Raw genomic sequence first — 23,424 nt, 5'->3', positions numbered from 1 at the left:
CAAACAATAGTTCAAATGAGTAGCAGTAGTTCATATGCATTGTACGCACATTCGTAGGATTCCAATTTGATTTCTTTGCAAATACACGTTTTTTAGGGTTAATCAAAACATTGCCAGGAGATGTCCGTTCCTAAAGTGACCGAGGATGCTGTCCTCAAGAGAACCGAGAACTGTTCTCTGTTGAAGGAAACCGTTAAAGGGTATGATTGGAACCAGGGAATAAACTATTCAGAGTTACTAAAAAGTTACCTGCACACTGGATTCCAAGCGACGAATTTCGGTTTGGCAGTGGAGGAAATCAACAAGATGCTTAAGAAACGCGACGAGAAGCTTTCAGAGGAGAGTTATGTGGATGCAGATGATCCTTTTGTAACAGTCAATTCAAACTGTACCATCTTCTTGGGATATACCTCGAACATAATTTCCAGTGGATTGAGGGAAACAATTAGGTTCTTAGTGCAGCACAAATTGGTATTTAGCATTGTTTAATTTTGGTTTGAGTAATCGAATTTGATTATATTATAGGTAGATTGTATAGTAACTACAGCAGGTGGAATTGAGGAGGATTTCATTAAATGTTTGGCGCCAACTTTCTTGGGGGACTTCAATTTGAAAGGAGACGCGTTGAGAGATCAGGGCGTGAATCGGATAGGTAATTTATTGGTGCCCAACGATAATTACTGCAAATTCGAAGATTGGGTCACTCCTCTGCTGGATGAAATGGTCGATGATCAGAAGAACGGTACGATTTGGAGCCCAAGCAGAGTCGTCGCTCGTTTAGGGGAGAGGATTAACAACGAGGAGAGCATTTACTATTGGGCTGCAAAGAACAAGATTCCAGTATTCAGTCCGGCTTTGACGGATGGCAGTCTCGGAGACATGATGTTCTTCCATTCGTTCAAGAAATTTGGTCTAGTCGTCGATATTATTTCTGGTAAAAACTTGAAATGCAAAACTAATGAAATAAAATTAATTTCATCGGTTTTAGATTTGCGCAGATTGAATCTGATGGCCATAAAAGCTGCACACACAGGAGTTGTTATAGTCGGCGGTGGTTTGATTAAGCACCACATAAACAACGCCAATTTAATGGTAATTATTTGATTCAGTTCTATATATATATTTGTTAAATCAATGTTGATTTCTGCAGAGGAATGGAAGCGATTACGCTGTGTATTTGAATACGGCTGCAGAGTTCGATGGTAGCGACAGTGGTGCTCGACCGGACGAAGCCGTGTCTTGGGGTAAAATCAAGAAGGACGCAACCCCTGTCAAGATATGCGCTGAGGCCACTTTGATCCTGCCGTTATTAGTAGCAGAAACTTTCGCGAAATATCACTTCGATAAAAAAAACGTGAAATAAAAACACCTTCAACTATAACAAAATGCATTAGTTTTTTTTTATTCGTTTCATAATTCAACGTAATATATATATATAAATTTTGTGGAAATTGTTCGAGTATTAAAAAAGTATATAAAATTTGCTTACTTATGGAATAGCTCATCTTACGATTAATGGGATAATTGAATGGTTATTATTGTTGTAAATGGCGAGAATTGACTGCTAGAAGGTGCGATTCGCCAGTTCCACCGCTTTGGACAGGATTATCTGGACGTCCATCGGCGGGAAGTTTTGAAGCAGTTTCAGGTTGGAGGGAAAATCCCCATCCACCAACTGTTTCCTCAATATACTGAAAATTGAGAACGTCAATTAACAACGCTCAAACATCCAAATAAAGCCACACTTACACTATCATAGCACAGCATATATAAATTAGAAACTCGAACCGATTCTCATCTGAGAATAACGAATCCCAGATCCTCAAAACATCCGGCAAAGGGAATTCCTGTGATAATAACAGAGTGATCCATCTGAAAAATGAAAATTTCATTAGCAAATGTTTGTTTAACTGAAAATCATCATCAGTAAGAGCATTCACAATAATACATATTGCATCAAATGAATCTAATTACCTGAAACTGTAGTATTGGGGTTTCAATTCTTGCTGTTGGAACAACAGCCAAACATCCAGATCGTTGTTCTTCAGTTGAACCATCAATTTTGACATCATGTTGTTGATGCCGCATTCCGCCTCATCTAAACTTTTAATAAAGATGTCTCTAATCTCCGACATTAAATTCGTGAAGCAAAAGAAACAATCGGCCTCTGCATACTCTGAAATGCGAAATGAAAATCTATATAGCAATTTCTTATTATACATTTACATAATGATATTTCATGAAAAAATAAACGGGGCGGATGAACATAAAGTTTGGAAAGCACCAAATTAAACAAAGTATTTACCTCTGTATTGAAGATCGGGATCACAGGCAAATGTGTAATAGATGGGACCGATAATTTCGTTCATTCCCTGCACGTAACTTTGACCTGGATTCAGTTTCGCATAAAGGAATAAGATTCTTTCGACCACCTCCCAATGAGCCTCCTGTCCCTCAGCCATCGGCGCATAATCCTCATTGGCTTTTTTCATAGTTAACGCAATCTAAATTCGCAATAACTTATTACAATTTAAGAAAAAAAAAGACTAACATATTCAAATTTGCAAGAGATAGCATTTCATGAATTAGTGTAACTCACCTGCTACTATTTCAAAGCAGCAAACAAAGAAAGAATATTATAATGGTTAAAGGAAACAAAAAAATGGGAAATCAGTTTATTCACCTTTGTGATGCCAAGACCCTTCCTCTCCACGTTGGCACACTTGAGCACACTTCTTTGCACCCGAGTGTGAAGTCTTTTAATATCTAGACTATTGACAATTTGTCTGCATGGATATTCAGTGGGCTGCTGGAAAAAAGATATGTCAGGACATAGGCGCCTCACATCCTTGTCAATCTGCAGCAGAACTTCATTATCTTTGAAGTATGTTTGCCATTGGCTATCCGGATTAATGCTTAATGGGTGATCCAATGAAGTGCAATCACCATCATTGGATTCCTTTGAGCCTGGCATCACCACCAATTCATCTGAAATTAGTCTCTATATTAGAAGAGAATGCTCAAGATTAGTCACATCACACTTACCAATTAAACTCCTATACAATTCGCGTTTTTTTCTCAAAAATGGAACCCATTTTTCCTTTTCCGATGGCAAATAGTTGAGGAGGAGTTTCCAGCAGAGAGCTCTTTTTCCCAAATCATCTGGGATTCCTGCAAGAGAAAAAAAAAAGATGATTGTTGACAGTGATACATGTATTTATTTACTTTCGCGAATTTGAATTACCGTTGAATGAGAGGCGTTTGAGCCTCCGCAGATCGATCACATCTTGGTCCACGAGATCTTCGAATTCTTTGAGTCTGTAAAATTGTCGTCGAATACGTGAAGGGGGCGAAAAAAAGGAAAAATTTTGAAACTACTTTTCTACGAAAAAAAATCACACCTACCTTGCCTTGTATGCCATCACTTGACATCTGTCAGCTGTTTGACTGTTACTAACCATTTCGACAAAATTTCCCTGGGATGTTTAGCGAGATTTCGGAAAATTGTGCGTTTCTGCGTGAATTTGATGAGAAGGAGGGAAATTGTGCGAATTCACTGGAGGCGATCTTCGTATAAGAATTTTGGAGATTCGGACATTGCTCCTGCTCAATGTCTTCTGCATCGCTAGTAGAGTGCTAAACAACGGAACGAACGGGGAACTGTCAAAAGCGGAGAGTTACTCAATAACAAAAATAAGTGGACTGAGCAAGAGGAAGCAAGAGTGGAGCAAAGTGTTCAACATCTGGAGTATCGTTTTGTGGCAATTGGAGGATCCTCCGCTCTTCCAATCATCAGAGACACGCATCTGACTGTGAGGCCCACAGCTATGGTTGAAGCAGGTGGATTCTGATAGGGACACCTCAATTGTTTCACAAGGCAGTCACCCCTATCAGGGACAAAACATTTATGGTTAGTTCCACAAATTCCCATTACATTGCAATTACAGCAGACAACCAACAATCTGATCATCGTGTATCATCCCGATCTGCACAATCAATCCCATCGAAACAATCAATACATTTTTAGATTCATTCATAACATCCAATCTAGTGCAACGAGCATACTTCTTTCCTTCTGATGGCACTTTAATTCAACAATGACAGTTCATTTTACTATCCAATGCAGCTGCAAATAGCATGTGATTAAAAGTCCATCCATCATCACACCCTTATTTTGTTATTTTCCAAGCTTCCATTTACTATCACATACAAAAAAAATCCAAATTCCTTAGTCTTACTTCCATTAATTTTATCAACAATTTCTGTGAATTAATGCATACAATTAATTATAAAAAAATGCAAATTGCTCCTGCACCTCAAATAATTTCACCAGTGTTTCCCAAACATTTACAAAATTAGAGGTTCCTAATGATAGTCAATAATATGCAAATTATTTTATTTTCGCTTATGATTCACTCTTAACACGTGATATACTAGTTTGTGATAGAAATACTGTTTATTTTTTGTAATTATTGGTATCTCTAATGATATATTAATTGTAACAATAGAGATTGCTGTTGTTGTGCATTGTTATTTTAATGACGTCGTCTTCAATCTGTTGTCCATTGCCCGTCAAGTACTATTGTAGCGCATATCGAGGGTGCTACAAAATTATTTGTCGGGCCATGTGCATCATTCATCATCGGCTCCGAGATCTTCAATATACTCTATAATAATCTTAAGTTCTTTGTTGGATTGGATTCTTTTATAATTGTTGTGTTAGTTTAAGATTTTATTGATCTGAAACGTATGTATTTATTATTTTAATATAAGTGTTGCGGTTTCGATGATTGTAAATTGTGCATCTTTTAGTATTTCTTTTCTTGGAGGAAATATATGAAAGTAAACGAGTATGAATGAAAACTAAAGCGTATTTGTGACTTTTATGATACATGTGAATAATCCAGGATGTGATGAACTACATAAATTATAACCGAAGATGCACGACCTGAATTCGGAATTAGTTGCTTATAGCTCAGAGGAAACCTGAAAATCATTTTATATCATCCATTTGAATTATATATTGTTGCTTTATAACATATATGATTTTTGTTTGCAGATGCTTCAATCTTCGAAAAAAAAGTGCTGCCATTCGAAGGTGCTGCCGACAGACTGCTGTACGTTTTGCGTGCTGACGATGCCCGAGTCGCTGCTGGATATATGCTTTCAATATGTGGCCGATCACTTGGAGACCCTCTGCGACAGGGGAATCTTCACCTTCGACAAGATGCGTCTACGCAAACACATCACGCTGCCGATGGAGATCTGCGAGAAGCTGCTGAACGTAAAGGCCTCGAAACCGGGCAAAATCGACACGCAGTTTTTACACATCTTCGACAATCTATCAGCGACGAGACTGAAGCGCGTCAAATTGAGAAACACGAACGTCAACGATGCGGGCCTGAAGATACTCCTGAAGCACAAGCTCATCGAGCTGGAAATATCCGAGTGCCAGTTCATCACGCTCGAATCGATTAAGAATCTGACCGCGTTCGGCACGAACCTGGTCAGTCTGACGATCGGCGAAAATGTGAACATGTTTCCGTACTCGTCGTTCGGTTTGCCGATGCGCATGGAGGTCAACTACGATAAGGAGCGCATCTTCCTGGCCGACAACCTGAAGCGATTGACGCTGCGACGGGCGGATTCGCTGCTCCCCGATTTCTACACCCTCCTCCTGAAACCCCTAGGCAAATTGACTCACTTAGATCTATCCAATAGCAGCGAATTAGGCAATCTGAAGTGCATAGAACATTTAACAAATTTGAGTTCTCTAATACTCTACAACGTGTTCAAACTGGATAGCGCCATAACGTCCATCTGCAAAATGACAAATCTCCGGCATCTGGACATATCGCAGTCGAAGGAGGAGACGGGAAAGTTCGAGAGCGGATCGGTGGTGTTGGCGAAGATTATTGAGAATCTGCCTAATCTCAGTTCATTGGACATCTCCGGTACGAATCTGGCAGGTACCGGAGTGGCCGAGGTTAACGATGACTTCCGATACGCCTCGGACATCCCCGGGCTGGGACTTCGCGTGGGAAATCCTCTTCACTTTCTGGGATTGTACGAAACTCAGCATGACGCCTGCCTACGACATGATATCCCCGCAAAATTAGTAAGTAACCATCAATACAAAAACACAATGTGTTCGTCATATTTGCCAAGTAAAATCAGTTGTGGATACTACAATATATTTGATTTTCCAAATTCTTGAATTCGCTTGCATTTCTAATACTTTCTAAATACTCCATTTTTAACAAAACATACTCATATAACAATTAATACTGTACGCAACGGATTTAATTTATAATTATGAAAGTCCAGAATTTCTTAACGACAATATCTATTTACAGTAACACAATACTACAAATAATTAATAATAATCTACACAAAATGCATCGGAGCATTGCAATTATAATTATGCAAGAGTGGTCATATTTTTTATGTATCGCACGATTTTGACCGTGAACTAACGCGTATGGCATTTAATCGAATCATGAAAGTTAAGCATCGTGCTTAGCTATTGATTCAATTCAAGGCCGTCGACAATTATGCATCGATTATTCGAATTCCGACAGCCTGCAAATCTTTGCGAAATTCAAATGATCGCCGCTTCCTTTGTATTACATATATATTGCAGTTGTAAAATTGATTGTCGTCTATTTTTATTTAGATTGCAGGTAATGCTAATGAAGAGCAAATTTTAGTAGCGGCCATGGCGTACATAGAACGTCCAGATATGCTGCAGAAGGTACTGAACGAGTTGTTCCACCTGTTTCGTTTCGAAAGCTGCCAGCACATTGGACAGGCCTTACACATCGTCTTGGAATCGATGAACAGGCACATAAACGAGAGGCATATCCAGATTTCCGGAAGGTACAGATTACCGTCCACATCTCGCATCTCACCAACTCATCTTTATCTCTTTGTTTAGTGCTACACTTTTTTATATTGTCAAGGGGACAGGCGTCGAACTGCACGAGGTGTTTCAAGTCAAAAGACGTATAATAACGACACTGTTGAATGGTATGTGCGTGCATAGGAACGATGACACGATGATGAGGAACGGATGCTTAACTTTGTGTCAGTTCAAAATACCAGCGGATGTGGTAGGTATCAAATCCTCGAAAGGAAAAACGTATTTCATGTTTCATCATATTTTTAAGGTTTTTGACTACGAACGTTTGGTGGAGATTCTGCTGCACTCCGTTTATGGTATGCAGCAGGAGAGTTTTGTGCAGCGAATCGGGATTTACCTGCTGAATTCACTCGCCTGCCAGGTGGATCGACAGCAGAAAGTCAAATTGGGAGATCTGGGTGCAATAACTGTAAGTTTGCTGCTATTAGCTCTGATTCGCTAATCTCATTTTCCCCTCATTTATTGTAGAAGATGCTTTGGCTCATAATGGATAGATTGGCCAAAGGTTTATGCGATGATGTGCTGGAGGTGGCTTGGTCTACCATGTGGAACGTCACCGATGAGACTCCGCAGAACTGCAAAAAGTTCTTGGAAAATCGCGGGATGGAGTATTTTTTGGAATGTTTGCAGGTAATAACATCGTCAGTTCGCGACATCAATTTTGCAATTCAAATTGTGATCGTGTACATCCTTCTTGGATCGTGTGAAAAGTCCATTATCAATGATGATATTCACACATTACATTAAGATTAATGAAACTGTTTACTATGGAGATAGATGGAAAAGTTTATTGAATGAAACATATATTAACGAATAATGTTTGTGTTGAAAATATCTCACTCGTTTTAGCTCCAATGGTTTTTAATCTTTTCATTAAAATAATGTTCAATATTAATGTTGACTAACTACGAAATATTAATAGAATTGAATATTATGTTGCAGAAATTTCCGGATAAGGAAGAACTCTTGAGGAATATGATGGGTTTGCTGGGAAACGTGGCGGAGGTGAGGGAGTTGCGTTACTACCTGATGAAGCGCGAATACATCTGCGTGTTTTCGAACCTCCTGGACTCGCTGAGCGATGGTATTGAAGTCAGTTACAATGCGGCGGGCGTGATCTCGCATATAGCGTCGGATGGTCCCGAAGTGTGGACCATAAAGGAGCCGAGTCGAGATTACGTCCTGAATCGGATGATGATCGCGATAGACCGATGGGACCTCGGCAGTCACCGGAACATAAACTACAGATCCTTCGAACCAATTTTATATCTAGTTAAGATCTTCGATACGCCCGAATGTCAGCGATGGGCCGTCTGGGCTTTGGCCAATCTCACCAGAGTCTACCGTAAGTTGTTCAACATTGCACTTGCTTTATGCAATTTTATAAATAACGTTTGTAATTTTCGCAGCCGAAAAATACTGCAATTTGGTTATCGCCGAAGGCGGTGTAACAATATTACAAGAGATATTGATGCATCCGGTGCCTCCGTTCGCCGTCAAGGATCTAGCCTCGATCGTAGTAGCCAATTGCTCTTATTATAAGGACAACCGATTCGATTGTTTGGATGGATAAATTCATATTATTATTGAGATATATATTTTTTTTAAATCTGTTTTTTTTTTCTCTCCTTATTTTTAATTAATTTTATTTATCACCATTATATTTATTTATTTTTACTTTTCTTTCTATTTTTTTTTGTAAATGTTATATTGCCTGATTTTTTTCTTTTTTTTTTTGAGGAATTCTCGAACCAAAACAAAAGATGCAAGGAAAAAGAAACGGTCCTCGAACGAGACAGTTAATAATATATCATATATTTATATTTAAAATATTCTGGATTGTTTTAAATTCATAGGTGGAAAAAAAAAGAGAAAAAGAAAATGAAGAGTATATAATATGAAGAAAAAAATTATATAATTATTATCTTGTGATATATGCCCTAACATTAACTTTTACTTGTAATAGAAATATTATATTATATTTTATCAATTAAAAAAAAGTAAATAAAAAAAATAAAATAAAATACAACAAATACTGTTAAAACTATATTAAATAAATCGATTTTCATTTTACTTATTATGTTTATTGATGTTTCTTTGTAAAGTTGAATACGATAATAAATTAATTTGCTTTCTGGTTTCTTCTTTTCGGTCATCGATTGCTTCGACGTAACATTCACTTATTTTCCAACAAAAAGAAAACATGTTTTGCATCCCAATTCAAGTTCATTCAAAACCTTTGCTTTTTTTCAATGAAATCTGTAAATACAAATCTAATGTTTACGTCAAAGAATGAAGTGATTAAGTCGTAATTAAGTAAAATAAATACATTTAAATATGTATTTAATAGCTGTACAAAATAAACAAGCAATTAACGTCTGAAGACAACAATTCTTTTATGAAAATTTGAAACTAATTTTAATTATTATTTGTTAATCATATTAACATGTACAGATAAACAAATTTCCTATGATTTAGTGATTTTAAAGAAAACAATTAAATTTTCAAATGTGTGTCAAAAATTAAATTTATTTTTTTAATTCTAGGAAATTTTACATAAAAATAATAATTATTATTTAAGGGATGTGGGGGGAAATAGTGAAGTATCCCCGCCACTGTAATTGTAACCAACATCTAGTTCAAAATAGTTAGGTTATTTTAATTCGTAACGTTGATCTTCATGGTATTTGTTGGCTGCAATGGATAACATCTGAACGTTGGTAAAATAATCAGATTCGAACTTCAAAAAAAAAAAGACTATAACTATAATTTTTTACACACGATTTTTACTTGACACATTGAATTATATTTGCCAATTTCCCGAGAGGATGGATCGAAGAAAATCGATGCGATGCAAGAGCGTTACCGAAGAGACCCCCATCGATGAGAATATCTATAAGAAAATGCTGGCATCAATGATGAATGATCCCAGTAAAAAAGCTATATTGAAAAAGCTCATGAAGGCTGACAAGGATGCTGTGGAAAAGTATAAGCAGGCTACGACAAGCAGTCCATTGAACAAAGTCAAGAGTAAGTACACTGTAGAGAGTCCCACAGCTCAGTTCCGGAGAAGATTACTGGAAAATAATGGGAGATCTGAGAGTGCAACAAGTTCAGAGAAGTCAGCTGATCTTCCTACACTTCCCTTTAACAAACTGCTGGATGGGGTCAAAGCTTATGTAGAGATTAGGAACAACAAGGAGGATAGATCTGTTGGTGTAAAGGCTCTGATGGAAAGTATGGGGGCAGAGATCATGAGCAGATTGTCCAGCCAAACAACACATGTGATATACAAAGTAAATTTGTGAATAAGGTTATTTTAAATAAATCGATAATATAATGGATTTTGTCATTGCAGGAGGGATCTTATGAAACTTATCGTAGAGCAAAAGCAATGAACAAACATGTAGTTTCTGTATTGTGGCTGCAATCATTGAAAGATTTGCGAAAACGCCTTCCAGAGTCTGATTTTCCAGCCATTGGTGTTGTCTCCAGTAACACAACTGATATATGTGAGGTATTCTAAACAAATCACTTTTCTCTAAGTCTAATTACTCTTCATTAACATCAACTCAACAATAGTGCACTCAATAAAATAAACTAATATTTACTAATAACTAGCAGTTGGCAAACATTTCCAACTAAATAAAATGAAAATATCTAATATTACTAGATTAAAAAAAAATTACTGAACATTCAAATGTTTTTACATGAATTTATTTAAAGTTTACAAAAACTTAATGCACATGTTTGTTTCAGTACATAAATTCGAATTACGCTGATATTATAAAAAAGGAACAGAACAAAGTGGTGACTGAACCTAAGAAGAAAAGAAGCAAATCCGTGTCAGCAAGCAGCAGCAGATCTGTGAAATCGTCAGAAAGTAAAAAATCGAGCAGCACTAAATTGCCCGAATCATCCGACAACAGCAGTTGTGTCTTGGACGATAGCAATTCCGTTGTTCCCGATACATCTAAAATATCTTCAATTTCTGGGGACAGTGTGATATGCGAAACTCCGAGTCCGAGTGTGAAGAATAGAAGGAGAACGAGAATGTTGTACACCGATAATATAAGTAAACTGATCGAGGAGAGTCGTCCGAAGTCGACGTCGAAGATATCGAGAACGCAGAGCGTCTGCGTTTCATCGGCAAAGAAGTTGTGCAGACAAACACTATTTGATTTATCCAATAAATCTGCAGACTCAGATACGGATCAGCTCTCAAAGGGTTCGAGCCAGTCGCTGGAGATTGGCAAGTTCGTCACTCAACGCCGGAAGACCAGATACAGCAGCTTCCAAAAGGACGATAGTTTGAAGAATCTCTCTAACGTAAGTAACCAATCTACGAGTCTCCGCTAAAACAACTTAACAACTTATTCCAGGGTACGACATCTTTGACCAGCGATTGTTCCTCGACGGATCTGTCTACAGAATCGAAACATAATACGCACAGCACTGATGAACTTGTTCCTTCCTTGGAGGTTTCATCAAATAGTGTAAGTTGAGTTATTTAAATAAGGAATAGCATAATATTACTGATTTGATTATAACTTGTCCAATTATATATAACTGAATAAATTAATTATGTTTAAAAAAGAAGACATGCTTTTTCTGTTCTTTTATTTTCGCATGTTCAACTAGGTTTTGTTTAATTTCAGACAGACCGTGATATGTCCGAGGTTGAGGTGAGTGCAAGAACCATTATTTCTCATACAGCGCCGTTGGTGTGTAATATTACAGTGCATTTATTTTTCATTTTAGAGGAAAATGTTGTCGATGGCGTTGAAGAACGAAATTAAGGAAGAGTACCATGGGGTGACATACAGTAACGACGATTCTCTGTCATTGAAAGTGTCAATTGATAGTGATCGTGAACCGTTCTCCTTGAGCGCCATCGATAATTTCTCTTTGCGCGTCTCGGGCAACGACAATGAGTTGGAGGCGGCCGCCCTTCAGAAGAAAGAATTTCAGGATAGCACCGCCGAGTCGTTATCGTTGAAAGTGTCCAGCGCGAATAACCTGTCCACGTTTGGAAATTCATCTTTGTCCTTCGAGTTGGCCGAAGAGATTAGCCAAGCCTTGTGCATTATTAATAAAGATTTGGAGGATGATCTGTCGCAGAAAAGTGAGTGCGATGTTCAGTCGGATTGTCCGGAAAACAATGCGGCGAGCAACAATGATTCTGCAGAAGGAGAATCGAGCAATGATCGCGATAACCAAGTGGAAAAACCACGTTCTCCTCCAGTCAGGAAATCGATAAGGATAAAGAAACTTCAGGAAGATTGTGCGAACGGCGAGAATGGGTCCTCGCAAAACGGAAATGTAGTTAAGAAGCGGAGACGCAAACTCTATAATCCGGACGGTACATTGAAACAGTACTTCAATGATATCGAACCGGAAATTAGAAAAGTGCTACCAAAGAACAAGAACGCGTCCGTGACGTTCAAGAAACCTGAACCGGTCGATTTGATCCCAATTATTTTGACGCAGAACGCCGCCGCTAAATTGGCGATGGAATCTGGAAAGTCTTGCAGCGAGGATGAGAATGCAGCGATGAGCGCGGACGAATCGCTACCGATTAAGCCGATACTGAACAGGAGGAGTACGATGGATTTTGTTCAGGTTCAGAAGTTGCCGAAGACTCGCAGGAACGTGCAGTCGGTTAATAAACCGACGATAGTATGTTCTCGTTTTCATAGGAACGAGGTCGCGGAGTTCAAGGGAATTGTGGAGAGGATGGGCGGATTTACCGTGGAGAACACTGTAAGCAAAAACACCACGCATCTGGTGTTGGGAGATTGCAGTCGGACTATCAACGTTGTCAAGGGGATGGCACGGGGGATTTGGATACTGAAATCTGATTGGGTAAATGAACACCGTGAGAGGGAATGCTAATTTTTACGGTTTTAAAACAACATTTTGTTTGTTTGTTTTTAAAGTTGCATTCTTCGTTGGAGCGCGGCAGATGGTTACCCGAGGAGTCCTTCGAGTATCTGGAGCTGAATAAGAATATACAAGTAACTGCGAATTATATTTTTAGTTTTTTTTTCTAATTCGTATGAATGAACGTGTCTATAAACAAATGTTCTGTTTCTAGATTTGCAGAAGAGAACGTGAAGCGTTTGGCAGCAGTTACTCGATGGACATCTTCATGGACTGCGGTGAGATCTTTGTGAGCAATTCAACGAATCCTAGTAGTCAGCAACTGAAGGAACTCATCAGGTTGTGCAAGGGTGTGGTGTTAAATTGCAGAAGAAACGCGAAGATAATCGTGGGTGCTGTTGTGGGTGTACACAACGAGAACGCGTTGTGTGTGCGCGAGACGTGGGTACTGGACAGCATCTATCAAAACTGCTGCAAGAATCCAGCCCTTTACGCCATTCCATCAGTCGACAACGAATAAACATCGTACATTGACAATGAGCGTATTTGCGTATGCTAATAATGTACATTAATAATATGAATTATTTTTGCTTTCTGTTGCTTTTTTTTTAAATGAGTTCGTTTTCTTAGTCATTTTAATGAATATGTGCTTTGTTATAAATCGTGTATTAATAATACAAGCAATTTATTTTTTTTTCAATCTGATTACAAATAACATTTCTTCATCCTTCCGTAACAGTTATCATCATTACATCTCAGTATTATACTTAAGTAGTTTAATAGAGCAGTGGTAATTCTCATAAATTGTACTAACCCACCTTTTTCGTGTGTTTTTTTTTGGTTTCTTAGTCTTAAAATATAGTAATATCTATAGTATCTTGAAAGAATAGAAAATAAAAAGAGAGAACTGAAATAAACGAACACATTACTGTTGAAACGAACTTCTTCCAAGTGCTTTTTTTATTCGTTTCGTGCGTGTGTGTGTATATATATATATTTATATTTTCATTTATTTATTATTAAATCTATTTTACGTTTAAATCAAATGACAAATAAATAAATAAATAGTGTGATATATGAGTAAAGTAAATCACAATCGTTATTATTAAATAAATAGATAAATTAGGAGATAGAAAACAAAAACGGGATGTTGGATTGTTAGTGTCCAAATGTTGTTATACGAAAAAGCTAGAGAAGCGATTATAATTAAGAAATTAAGAATAAAAATGAATCGAAATAAAAATGCCTCTTCGCGGGCAGTGTTTCCTGTTCTTTTTAAGTGCTAAATATATTATATATATATATTGTTTTTTTCCTTATTATTATTATTTTTTCAAAGGTTTCGTTCTTACAAAGTTCCAAGATATAGAGTTGTTATTGGTTCTATTTCACATTTCATTTATAAACTCGCATGCTGTCTTTGCTGAAAATATAACAATAATTGGGGGATTAATAATAATTAAAATAATAATAAAAAATAATAAATCTGGTTACTTTTGCGTTTTCTGTTCTTATTTTTGCTGTTCTGTGTTATTTTCTTTTTACATCTGTTCAGACGACGATGTTCGGGTTTCTTGTACTAAGTAGACTTGGGATCCGGGCACTGAGCTGGTGGTGACGAAAGTGCGATGTTTGGCACGGATCAGAGACAAGCTGCTTTCGGCAGTGTCGGCGCGGTCCTCGGCGGCCTCCAATTCGCGTTGGAAACGGCGCACGCGAGTAACACTCTGTTGGGAAACACCCTCCTATACGATTGAAAAAGGAAATAATTTAGATAGATTAGAATTACGTTTGTTAACACATCTTCAACTGCATTTACCTGTTCCTGGAGTTGCCTCTTGAAGACCATGACCTTCTGGCAGGTCTTGTCCAATGATTCTTGAAGAAGTTGGATGTTCTTCTGGTCCTCCTCGCATTGGATCATGACCTCCTTGACGGTACGTTCCTTCTTGCGGAGGATCTTGATGGTCTCGGCGTGACGCCTCTTCTCTTCGTCCAATTCGCATTCCATGTCGCGGATGCGGGCTTCCAGTTTGCTGATGATGCGCTTTCCTCCGACGATGGCGTTAGCTTCGACCTCTTCCAAGCGGACGGACAAGTTCTTTACTTCGATTTCCAAAGACTTCTTAATGGCCTCGATCTTGACGACGCGTTCTTGCTCTTCGTGCAAGATTTCGACGGTGTGCTTGATTTCAGCCTAAAAAAAGAGAGATAAACGGTTAGATAATCTATAGGTATTTTGGTTTGTGTAAGCAAGTCGTAATTACTTGGACGCGCTGGTAACGTTCGTCGGAGATCCTCAATTCCTTGGTGATCTCTTCGTAGTCGGCGACGATGGTGGACAATTCCTGTTCGATCTTGCACTTGGTGGAAGCAAGGTTAACGTTGATGACGGTCAACTCGTTGATGCGGCTAACGGATTCCTCGTACTGCAATTCGACGGCCTTCTTACCGCGAAGGGCCTGCAAAAGTATGGAAAGATCGTTGTCGTTAGTGATGTTAATCGGTATTGCGATTATGATGATTTTGTATTACAGCTTCGTAATTGCCCCTGATTTCTTCGGTTTCGGCCGTAAGGGCTTGGATGCGACGTTGGCAGACGCTCAATTGGTCAAGGGTGACTTGAAGTTGCCTTTGAACCTCGTCGTAGTGGGCGGTCAGCTCGGTCAATTGGAAGGATTGCTTCTTGATGGTCTTCTGCAAGTCGATGTTGATCTTGTTGGCAGAGTCCAGGGACATCTCCAGTTCGGTGATCTGGATCTGGAGCTTCTTCTTGATGCGGGCGACCTCGGACTTGAGTTTAGTCTCGGCCTCGACGACGCGAGCGTTCAGTTGCTCGATTTCGATGCTGGTAGCCTTGCTGCGTGCATACGAAAACAAAAACGGAAGATCAGAACAATTGGTATTTGGCACGACATCGGTATTGTTTGCTGTTATCGAGTGTGCGATATGTATGTATGCGTATGTATGTAGTAGTAGTAGTCGTCGTCAGTTATATTTAGGATGCTTCAAATGTCGATTATGCAAGTGGTTTCTGTGGTGTGTGCTATTTCTGGGTCGGGGCGGCACCTTTTCTCGCTGAAATAGGTGGAGGTTTTTTTGTCGAAAGTCTTTAGGTCGGCGCTGAGGTTGTCCAGGGGTTGCATGAAGCTTGCGTCCACCTCTTTTTCCATGCGTTTGCACATGAGGCGTGCGTGCGCTTGGTAATCGTGCGTGCTATGCACGACGTTCTTCAGATACTTATTCGTTTGATCTATGTCTACGCCTTCGGCTATGTGCTTCTTACTTTCTGACAGCAATTGGGCTTCGATGCCTTTCGCCGATTTCCCTCTGAGGAACTTCTGCGCGGATTTTAGGCTTTCTGTGATCTTTCGGTCGAAATCCGGGTCAAAGTTGACGATCTCGTCTGCCATCTTCGATTTTAGCACTTTAATCTTTCGAACGGTTTCCTTCTTCTTACGCACTTCCGTCGATTTCACTTGCGTGGTAATATTTGCGGCCGAGGCGGACTTATGCAGCAGGAAGGATGATTGCGTTCGAGCATTAAAGTCCTGAAGGAAATCTTTGGCCCTCGTCTCCGTTCTTCTAGCTATCTTGCTGAGGTCATCTTCGGTGTAGCTACGGACGAGCTTCCTGGGACTGAACGCGTCCAAGGCACGTTCGTCCGTCCACGGCAGGTGGGGATACCTTGTGCGTCTGCCGCTATCCTTAGCGTCGATGTAGTCTATCATTGGCTGATAGAAGTTCACCCCGTATCCGTAATTATAGTCGTAGGCCTTTGTGGCCGGATGCGTGACCCAATCGTATCTGGAAGAGGTCGGACGGGACATGCTGATGATGTTGACTGAACACCAGCGAAAATAATAACCAATGCCCGAAATGTTATTAGCATCGCCGTTTTATACTTCCTCCATTCCTCCTGCATCCTGCATCAACGCCAAAAACCAATCGCATTGTCGACCATATTTTTAGCATCCAATTTTAATGCCAGTTTTCTTTTTATGTTTAATTACGCGCACACATATACATACACACACACCATTTGTTGTTGATCGATCGATCTATCTATATCGAATTAATCCAAACTTTGACTCACCGAATGGCCTCGATCTCCTCGTCCTTCTCGTGGAGGCGTTTCTCGGCTTCATGACGGAATAGGTTCAGTTCGGATGCCAAACGTTGGGAGCGTTGTTCCTCAGCTTTGCGGCCCTAAACACCCACAATATACAATTAGTTGTAATTAAGAGTGTATGACAAGAGCTTTAGTATCCTTACAGCTTCGGCTTCCTTGTAAGCAGCGGTGAGTTCTTCGCGTTCATTCTCAAGACGGCGCAATTCAATTTCCATCTCGTGCATGCGGCGAGTGTACTCGGTGATGGTGTTGCGAGCATCATGAAGATCATCTGCAAAACAAAAATTATTTAAGGTACAAAAAGTGTTTCGTTAAGTTTCTTCAGTACTGCTACATGTCAGAAAATTTCTTTGATTGTTTTCTTTAATGACATTAAAAAAACTATTATTGTTTCCTTAAATTATTAATTTCAAATTTTAAGATGTCCAAAACAGTGACTTTTAATTACGCAATAAAGTATTTTCAACATAAAAAATGTAAAATAAAAGCCACCCTGTATATAATGTTAATTTTAACCACAATTGTGAACGTAACAAGCAGATTTAATGAAATTGTGAAAAGTTACATTTTGATTCTATATAAAAAATTGTTATTTTCAATTATGCTTCCATGTGCAGTTGATTCGATTTCATAAGTAATCTATTTTTACCAAACTGAATACTATTTCTGTATCAAACTCGATTTAACTCTGCATCTATTTCTGGCAATTATTTCTTTTAATAGATTATCACTCTGTAAAAAGACTACAGGTTCAGCAACTAAATTATTGTAGCAATGTTTGAAAATAATTATACAAATGTATGCCATTCAGATGTTGTGTTTATATAATTTTTAAATTATGGACTTTTGAATATAATAATGAAAAGCATTTGGTAATTGTGTTACGAGATGCAGTATGTTGGCAATCAATGTTTGCACTTGAGTTCAAAATTTTGATGCGGAGATTCCCTATTAGATTATGGTATTATTTTCACTTCTATTAATAAATCTTTGCTTATTTGATGTATTGTAAATCATCAATTGTTATAATATTTATTAGAAGATGAATTTAATTTCTTTGTTTATTCAATTAATTTTAATTTATTTGTTTAATATTGCTGAGAAATCCTAAGTGTTTATCATTATTGTTTCATTTGTTATTTGACGAATGCATTTATTAATTAACTTATTTAACTGATTTGTATTATTCGTGCTATTTTAATTTGAAATAATTAGAATTTCAGTTGAAAGTTAGTAATGATTCTTTTTTTGATTTGTTTAAGAGTGTGCAATTACTCTGGCTGGTAATTTGTTTAATTGAAACTTTGCACTTTGCCAAATACCGATTTGACTAATAATTTTCTGAGAATACAGTGCATGTACAAGTCTAAGTATTATCAAGTTTTTTTTTATATTGGTAAACTCACCAGCCATCTTCTTGTTGTCACGAGCGAGGGCATCCCTTTGTTCGCGGGTCTTGTCCAATTCGTGGTTGAGACGTTGGATTTCTTGCTGCTTGTTGCGGAGGTCGCGTTGTCCTTGTTCGTACATGGCGAGGGTCTCGTCAAGACGGGTCTTCAGGTCAAGGTTGACCCTTTCCAAATGCTCGACGCGCTTCTGCAACTCCCTAGCGGTTCCATTGGCCTTCTCCAAGTCGATGATGAGGACCTCGACTTCAGATTGAAGACGGGACTTTTGCTTCTCGAGGTTGTTGACCTTGACGAGGAGGGATTCGATGTGCTCCTCCTGCTCGGTGATGCGCACGGTGTACTTGCGACGCAACTCCTCGATCTCTTCGGCGCGGGCGATGGCTTCAGTTTCGTACTTGGACTTCCAGATTTGAACCTCGCCTTGGGACTTGACGAGTTGACGTTCGAGGTCCAGACGAGCCTCGCTCTCCTCCTCCAGCTGAACGCGGACGGATTCGAGTTCGATCTCGATCTGGTGGAGGCTGGCTTCCAGGATGGAACGCCTCCTCTCATCGTCTTCGGCCCTACGACGGGCATCCTCCAATTGGCTGGCCAATTGGGATTTCAAGTAGATGGCGTTTTCAAGATTTACCTGAAAATTGCAGTAACAAGAGAAGAAAGTTAATTTTGGTTCGAAATTTCGATGTAATTCTTTTCAATCTTACTTTGATATCTTGGACTTCCTTGGTGAGTTCGATGTTCTCCTGGGAGAGACGGGTCTTGTGGGAGGTGATGTCGACGATGGTGCGGTTCAACTCTTCGATCCTCACGTTGAGTTCGCTGATGAAGACTTCCAACTTTTCGGCGTGCTTGACCGAAACCAAACGCTCCTTGGTGGCTGACTCAACCTGGGCGATCAATTCGTACACCTCGGATTGGAACTTGGCCTTCTCCTTCTCAGCCCTTTTTTACCACAAGAGGAGGAAACAAACAAAGAAAGGATTAGGTCAGACGATGCGCTCTTCTACTTTTCTACCTATTCTTTTCTTTTTCGCAAGGTGTTTGATTTTGTTATAAGTAAACTTGGACGAAGACGGCCGCGACTAATATGGAGGCGACGCCGTCGTCGCGGCGCTCCTCCAAAAATAGCAACACATACACACACCGCACCGTATATCTCTGGCACTCTCTGTGTTTCTCTCTCTCTCTCTCCCTCATTTACACAACACATAACTACATCTCCGCTCCGTGTCCGAATAATAATAATAATCAGATTTTATATAAATCGCTCGCAATACCTTGCATTTAAACTTGATTCCAATTATTTGGGTCACACGAAGAGCGAAGAAACCAAAACAGTGAAACAATTCCAGAAATAGAAAAGTCTTCTCGCCACTTCTCGTGAGATGTGAAATTGGGTCAACACTTTTGTTTGCCAATTGCGTATTCTTCGGGAAGAAGAAGAAAAAAAATACAGAGAAAGAGGGAGTAGTCCAAAAGAGATTCTTTTACCGGCCTTTATTTACGATCCATTCTCTTCGCGGTTGCTTTTTCACCGGATGGTGGCTCCATAACGAGGCCAATTACCTTCTGCGCAGACACACACGAATCCAATCGCATCCAAATATTTACACGATACCGATTTCTTCTTTCGCCCGGCGATTGTGCTAAATTTACATATCCACGGTTTACGACTTTTCCACACTGTTTAGACTATTTCTTTTTTGTATTATTTATGTTTTTTTCCGTTAGATTCCGCTGCTACTACAGTTTCTTTCGAAGCCAAAGCAGCTATCAATTACCTGGATTTGGCTTTGGCCATGGTGTCGATCTGCTCTTGGAAATCAACGACAACTTCTTGGTGTTTCCTCTTGAGCATGGAAGCGGTCTCCTCGGATTCGATGTGGACATCTTCCAAGAGTTTACGGAGCTTCAACAGCTCGGTGTCACGCTTCTTGTTGATTTCGAACTGCAAATATTGATATTGAAGAAATTAATCGTTCTTTTTCAGAATTAATACTTGTCTTTTTTTATTTTTGTTCTATAAATTACCTGGCTTTCGGCACCACCTTCGGCTTCTTCCAGGCGTTCGGAAAGTTGGATAACTTGGACGCTGAGGTCAGCCTTTTCCCTTTCAATCTATAATAACGCATATAAAAAAATGTTAATACCAAACTTAATATTTCTTCAAAAACAATTATTTAAATTATATTCAGACATTCCAAGCCAATCCACAATAACTTTGCATCTACTTTACAATATCAACAATATTTAACCTAATTAATTAATACTAATTGTTACCAATGGACAAAAAATATTGATACTAAAATATAAATTATTTAATATTGGTAACATTTGATACGCCATATTTTTTAAAAATATTTTAATTTTATTAATACATATGTATTTTATTATTAAAATATTAAAGTTAAAAAATGTAATTAATTGAAATTTAATTATCTAATCAATAAAACAATTAATTCACTTATGTACCCGGCGCATCCACCTTTCCTCATGGCAGTATCAGTATACCCATACCAAATCGTTCTTGTACCCTACACTTAACTGACAGTAAGCTACTAGATAAATTAAATTTAAAAAGGTACCTCCAATTAGATGTGACTGTACTAATTTATTTCCCTTCTGTTCATTTGTTTCTTCTTTTTCTTCTTCAATGACTTAAGAATAAAATTAAGTATCCGACGGGTTTGGTCCACTTAGCTTTAACGAGCCAGCAAAACGCGCTCTCTTTCTCGCTCCTCATCTCCCTCTCTCTCTCTCTCTCATTCTCGCTTCACATACAGTGGAAATACAAAAGCGATGGCCCGAAAATAGAAACACCGACTCTGGTCGGTTTTAAAATTAATCCGGACTGCCGAAATATTGTGAGAAATTATGTGGAGATGATACTACTCTCTCTCCATCCCGTGTGCACTCGCTCACATTACCGACGACTCGCACAAAAAAAATCTGAGCGCACGAATTTTCTAAATTTAACCCAGCATTGACTCATACATTTTTTTTTCTTCAGATTTCGGAAGAAGAAACAAAAAAAAAACACAAACTTAACGAAACACCCAATTTCATCAGATAATATCACCAAAATACTATTGCCATGGCAACAATATAATCTGTCATTGTTTCATACTTGGAGATTGCTCGTAATTTGGATATAATTAATTAATATGTATTTGGTAATCAATATGTTTGAATTCTGGACCGTTTGCTTATCGTGTAAATAAATATGTATTAGGAAACTAAAGATTCTAATTTGGTATACCAAAATAAATGTAGTTGCCAAACCTGGTCATCGCTCGCTTCGAACGAGTCTGATCCTGATGTGGGTCAAATTTCGAACGAATTCATAGAACCCACTCCAATTTGTGAAAACGTTTCTTGACTTTCCTCACTCAACGCCACTTTTAATTGTATTTATGTGTATTTAATAATAGAATTCGTAAACCAGTAACGATTTTGACAGCTGACAGGTAGAGAGGAACGTGAAACGTTGGTGCCACTGCTCTTAATTCAAAAGTTGGCAATAATCTCTTAAAAATAGTTTTGTTGTTTCTTTTTTCTTCAACAGTTACAAAAGTAATTTGACAATAACTTAGTGCTTTCGACTGATTAAAAAAATAAATATTATGTTTATCTTATTAAGGAAATATCATAAACATGTCAATAAACATATGTTTATAGTTATGTTCAAACAGTTGGTAGTACTGATCTCAATTTAAGGTTGGTCATAACTATAATTATTAATATTTCTTATTAGAATATGGTCTTAATATTGATATTTGTAAATGATGATATGTTGTGATTTATGGATGCGGTGTCTCTAGTATTAAGTTACAAGTTGGCAAGATTTTGGTCATCCAAATTATACAATCAATTTATATATAATATATAGGTCTTTTTTTAGGTGAAATAATGGATTTAGTTTATGTGTATTTTAACTATGATTGTTGGTAATAGATACTCACCCTGCCACGGAGTTCCCTTTCGGATTCCAGATCATCGTGCAAGAGACGGATTTTGTCCTACAACAACAAATAAGAGAACAGAGGGTTAATTAATGTGGAGTATGAAAATGTCGAGGGGAGAAGAAAATTGCGAATATGCGATATTGTGTAATCTCGTGTTGGGTTTCAGCACGATCCAAATTTAAACTCGCTCGCCTGACGTCAGTCAGTCAGGGTGTCTGATTTCTGGCACACGAAAATGTCAAAACTGAATCTCTGAATGTTTTAGTAAGGATTATCCATGGTAATTAAGTAAGTTGAGTTTACTTTGTAGTTTGATTGGGTGAGTATTGTTAATAATATTTATGTATTATGTAATAATGTAATGGGAGATTGTTGTATTACCTCGAGCCTGGTCAAGGCGCTAAGATCGGCGCTGTATTCGATGCTGACATCAGCGTTACCGCCCTGGGTGGATCGGTACGAGTATTTGGAGGTCCTCACGGCAGAGGAGGAAGACATCGTGGATAATCCCTTGTTTTTTTCTTTTAAGTATACTCTACAATATATTTATATCAAAAAAATCTTTGTTGTTTCGTAGGTGCACTGACCGTCGTAATTTCAGAAATGAAACCCCGCGTGCCGACGCCGCCTTTCAGTGGTGGCTAAGTCGTTCGTATGAGCGTCGCGACGCGATTAAGACGCACCGCGACCGGCAGGACATGCGCCCCTCGCATCAACGTACGGATGCGCATCGAGGCGCGCGCACAAGTGACTCAGTATTCTAAATTTCTGGAATGGAGGCGCGATTTATTTTTAAAATTTGCCCCGTTGTTTATGCAGTTTTTCCTGCAATCCTGCCGCCGCATGCCTTTCGACTTATTTGGTCTACGTCGACCACCACCACCACCACCACCATCATCATTCATCGATCATCCTTATTCCTTCGATTATTCGTGTATTGTCCAAGCCAAAGAGGGACAAAGAAGAGAAACGCAGAGGGAGGACAAGATTCGTACGGATGGCAAAAAGGCGCTCTCCCTTCGTCCGGCCCAAATCCGTCCTCCGTTCCGATCTGTTTTCGCCTTTATTTTGGGTTTTCGCGCCGTTTCGCGATGGCGACCGAAGCAAGTTATA

At 38.7% G+C, this 23,424-nt stretch overlaps 6 protein-coding genes and 1 long non-coding RNA gene across 11 annotated transcripts; 3 read left to right on the top strand and 4 right to left on the bottom strand.

Annotated features, from left to right (window-relative positions):
* The first annotated feature begins 9 nt into the window (after positions 1 to 9).
* Positions 10 to 1,387, top strand: LOC108557196 (probable deoxyhypusine synthase). Its single transcript, XM_017913634.1, has 5 exons — positions 10 to 41; positions 97 to 471; positions 526 to 934; positions 989 to 1,092; positions 1,151 to 1,387. The coding sequence occupies exons 2-5, from the start codon at positions 121 to 123 to the stop codon at positions 1,361 to 1,363; spliced, it is 1,077 nt and encodes a 358-aa protein (XP_017769123.1). The 5' UTR covers positions 10 to 41; positions 97 to 120; the 3' UTR covers positions 1,364 to 1,387.
* A 29-nt stretch (positions 1,388 to 1,416) lies between these two features.
* LOC108557195 (TBC1 domain family member 13) lies at positions 1,417 to 3,517 on the bottom strand. Of its 2 annotated transcripts, XM_017913632.1 has the most exons (9): positions 3,406 to 3,517; positions 3,245 to 3,318; positions 3,046 to 3,171; positions 2,684 to 2,988; positions 2,600 to 2,602; positions 2,306 to 2,504; positions 1,975 to 2,176; positions 1,750 to 1,872; positions 1,417 to 1,691 (listed from the first exon to the last, which is right to left on the bottom strand). In XM_017913632.1, exons 1-9 carry the CDS (start codon positions 3,459 to 3,461, stop codon positions 1,565 to 1,567), a joined length of 1,215 nt encoding a protein of 404 aa, XP_017769121.1. In that variant the 5' UTR covers positions 3,462 to 3,517; the 3' UTR covers positions 1,417 to 1,564. The 2 variants fall into 2 exon arrangements, with proteins under 2 accessions (XP_017769121.1, XP_017769122.1); XM_017913633.1 differs by lacking the exon at positions 2,600 to 2,602.
* A 140-nt stretch (positions 3,518 to 3,657) lies between these two features.
* LOC108557193 (protein zer-1 homolog) lies at positions 3,658 to 8,531 on the top strand. The gene is made up of 8 exons (XM_017913631.1): positions 3,658 to 3,910; positions 5,060 to 6,118; positions 6,677 to 6,879; positions 6,938 to 7,112; positions 7,170 to 7,331; positions 7,391 to 7,552; positions 7,865 to 8,267; positions 8,332 to 8,531. The coding sequence occupies exons 1-8, from the start codon at positions 3,908 to 3,910 to the stop codon at positions 8,493 to 8,495; spliced, it is 2,331 nt and encodes a 776-aa protein (XP_017769120.1). The 5' UTR covers positions 3,658 to 3,907; the 3' UTR covers positions 8,496 to 8,531.
* A 1,132-nt stretch (positions 8,532 to 9,663) lies between these two features.
* On the bottom strand, positions 9,664 to 10,411 carry LOC108557188. The gene is made up of 2 exons (XR_001890851.1): positions 10,327 to 10,411; positions 9,664 to 9,815 (listed from the first exon to the last, which is right to left on the bottom strand). It is a non-coding gene; the product is annotated as an uncharacterized LOC108557188 (long non-coding RNA).
* LOC108557186 (microcephalin) lies at positions 9,734 to 13,433 on the top strand. 2 transcript variants are annotated; one of them, XM_017913618.1, is made up of 8 exons: positions 9,734 to 10,218; positions 10,281 to 10,439; positions 10,682 to 11,251; positions 11,305 to 11,418; positions 11,581 to 11,607; positions 11,684 to 12,787; positions 12,862 to 12,939; positions 13,020 to 13,433. In XM_017913618.1, the coding sequence occupies exons 1-8, from the start codon at positions 9,751 to 9,753 to the stop codon at positions 13,323 to 13,325; spliced, it is 2,826 nt and encodes a 941-aa protein (XP_017769107.1). In that variant the 5' UTR covers positions 9,734 to 9,750; the 3' UTR covers positions 13,326 to 13,433. The 2 variants fall into 2 exon arrangements, with proteins under 2 accessions (XP_017769107.1, XP_017769108.1); XM_017913619.1 differs by lacking the exon at positions 11,581 to 11,607.
* A 666-nt stretch (positions 13,434 to 14,099) lies between these two features.
* LOC108557184 (paramyosin, long form-like) lies at positions 14,100 to 23,001 on the bottom strand. Of its 3 annotated transcripts, none has more exons than XM_017913615.1 (13): positions 22,693 to 23,001; positions 22,309 to 22,365; positions 20,378 to 20,464; positions 20,128 to 20,294; positions 19,051 to 19,288; positions 18,344 to 18,977; positions 17,081 to 17,208; positions 16,902 to 17,014; positions 15,341 to 15,665; positions 15,073 to 15,267; positions 14,625 to 15,002; positions 14,300 to 14,550; positions 14,100 to 14,228 (listed from the first exon to the last, which is right to left on the bottom strand). In XM_017913615.1, exons 1-12 carry the CDS (start codon positions 22,807 to 22,809, stop codon positions 14,347 to 14,349), a joined length of 2,643 nt encoding a protein of 880 aa, XP_017769104.1. In that variant the 5' UTR covers positions 22,810 to 23,001; the 3' UTR covers positions 14,100 to 14,228; positions 14,300 to 14,346. The 3 variants fall into 3 exon arrangements, with proteins under 3 accessions (XP_017769104.1, XP_017769105.1, XP_017769103.1); XM_017913616.1 differs by lacking the exon at positions 14,100 to 14,228 and having other exon boundaries at positions 14,296 to 14,550; positions 22,693 to 22,846; positions 22,899 to 22,998; XM_017913614.1 differs by lacking the exon at positions 14,100 to 14,228 and having other exon boundaries at positions 14,296 to 14,550.
* On the bottom strand, positions 15,673 to 16,778 carry LOC108557185 (paramyosin, short form-like). The gene has a single exon (XM_017913617.1). It carries the CDS (start codon positions 16,633 to 16,635, stop codon positions 15,814 to 15,816), a length of 822 nt encoding a protein of 273 aa, XP_017769106.1. The 5' UTR covers positions 16,636 to 16,778; the 3' UTR covers positions 15,673 to 15,813.
* Positions 23,002 to 23,424: the final 423 nt, after the last annotated feature.

Source organism: Nicrophorus vespilloides, unplaced genomic scaffold, assembly GCF_001412225.1.
Source record: "Nicrophorus vespilloides isolate i.1.1-1 unplaced genomic scaffold, Nicve_v1.0, whole genome shotgun sequence".
Lineage (NCBI taxonomy): Eukaryota > Metazoa > Arthropoda > Insecta > Coleoptera > Silphidae > Nicrophorus > Nicrophorus vespilloides.
Note: the sequence above shows the minus strand (reverse complement) of the source record. Positions and strands in the feature narration are given on the sequence as shown.

What these genes read in the sequence shown, in the direction of transcription:
- LOC108557196 (XM_017913634.1), top strand. Translation starts at nt 121, where the DNA reads ATGTCCGTTCCTAAAGTGACCGAGGATGCTGTCCTCAAGAGAACCGAG. An exon ending in TCTTAGTGCAGCACAAATTG is followed by an intron (nt 472 to 525) that starts GTATTTAGCATT and finishes ATTATATTATAG; the next exon opens with GTAGATTGTATAGTAACTAC. An exon ending in AGTCGTCGATATTATTTCTG is followed by an intron (nt 935 to 988) that starts GTAAAAACTTGA and finishes CATCGGTTTTAG; the next exon opens with ATTTGCGCAGATTGAATCTG.
- LOC108557195 (XM_017913632.1), bottom strand. Translation starts at nt 3,461, where the DNA reads ATGGTTAGTAACAGTCAAACAGCTGACAGATGTCAAGTGATGGCATAC. An exon ending in GTGATGGCATACAAGGCAAG is followed by an intron (nt 3,319 to 3,405) that starts GTAGGTGTGATT and finishes ACAATTTTACAG; the next exon opens with ACTCAAAGAATTCGAAGATC. An exon ending in ATATGCTGTGCTATGATAGT is followed by an intron (nt 1,692 to 1,749) that starts GTAAGTGTGGCT and finishes CTCAATTTTCAG; the next exon opens with TATATTGAGGAAACAGTTGG.
- LOC108557193 (XM_017913631.1), top strand. An exon ending in CATATCCAGATTTCCGGAAG is followed by an intron (nt 6,880 to 6,937) that starts GTACAGATTACC and finishes CTCTTTGTTTAG; the next exon opens with TGCTACACTTTTTTATATTG. An exon ending in ATTTTTTGGAATGTTTGCAG is followed by an intron (nt 7,553 to 7,864) that starts GTAATAACATCG and finishes ATTATGTTGCAG; the next exon opens with AAATTTCCGGATAAGGAAGA.
- LOC108557186 (XM_017913618.1), top strand. Translation starts at nt 9,751, where the DNA reads ATGGATCGAAGAAAATCGATGCGATGCAAGAGCGTTACCGAAGAGACC. An exon ending in GTTTGAAGAATCTCTCTAAC is followed by an intron (nt 11,252 to 11,304) that starts GTAAGTAACCAA and finishes AACTTATTCCAG; the next exon opens with GGTACGACATCTTTGACCAG. An exon ending in TGGAGGTTTCATCAAATAGT is followed by an intron (nt 11,419 to 11,580) that starts GTAAGTTGAGTT and finishes GTTTAATTTCAG; the next exon opens with ACAGACCGTGATATGTCCGA.
- LOC108557185 (XM_017913617.1), bottom strand. Translation starts at nt 16,635, where the DNA reads ATGTCCCGTCCGACCTCTTCCAGATACGATTGGGTCACGCATCCGGCC.
- LOC108557184 (XM_017913615.1), bottom strand. Translation starts at nt 22,809, where the DNA reads ATGTCTTCCTCCTCTGCCGTGAGGACCTCCAAATACTCGTACCGATCC. An exon ending in GCGCCTTGACCAGGCTCGAG is followed by an intron (nt 22,366 to 22,692) that starts GTAATACAACAA and finishes TTGTTGTTGTAG; the next exon opens with GACAAAATCCGTCTCTTGCA. An exon ending in AACGTTACCAGCGCGTCCAA is followed by an intron (nt 15,003 to 15,072) that starts GTAATTACGACT and finishes CTCTTTTTTTAG; the next exon opens with GCTGAAATCAAGCACACCGT.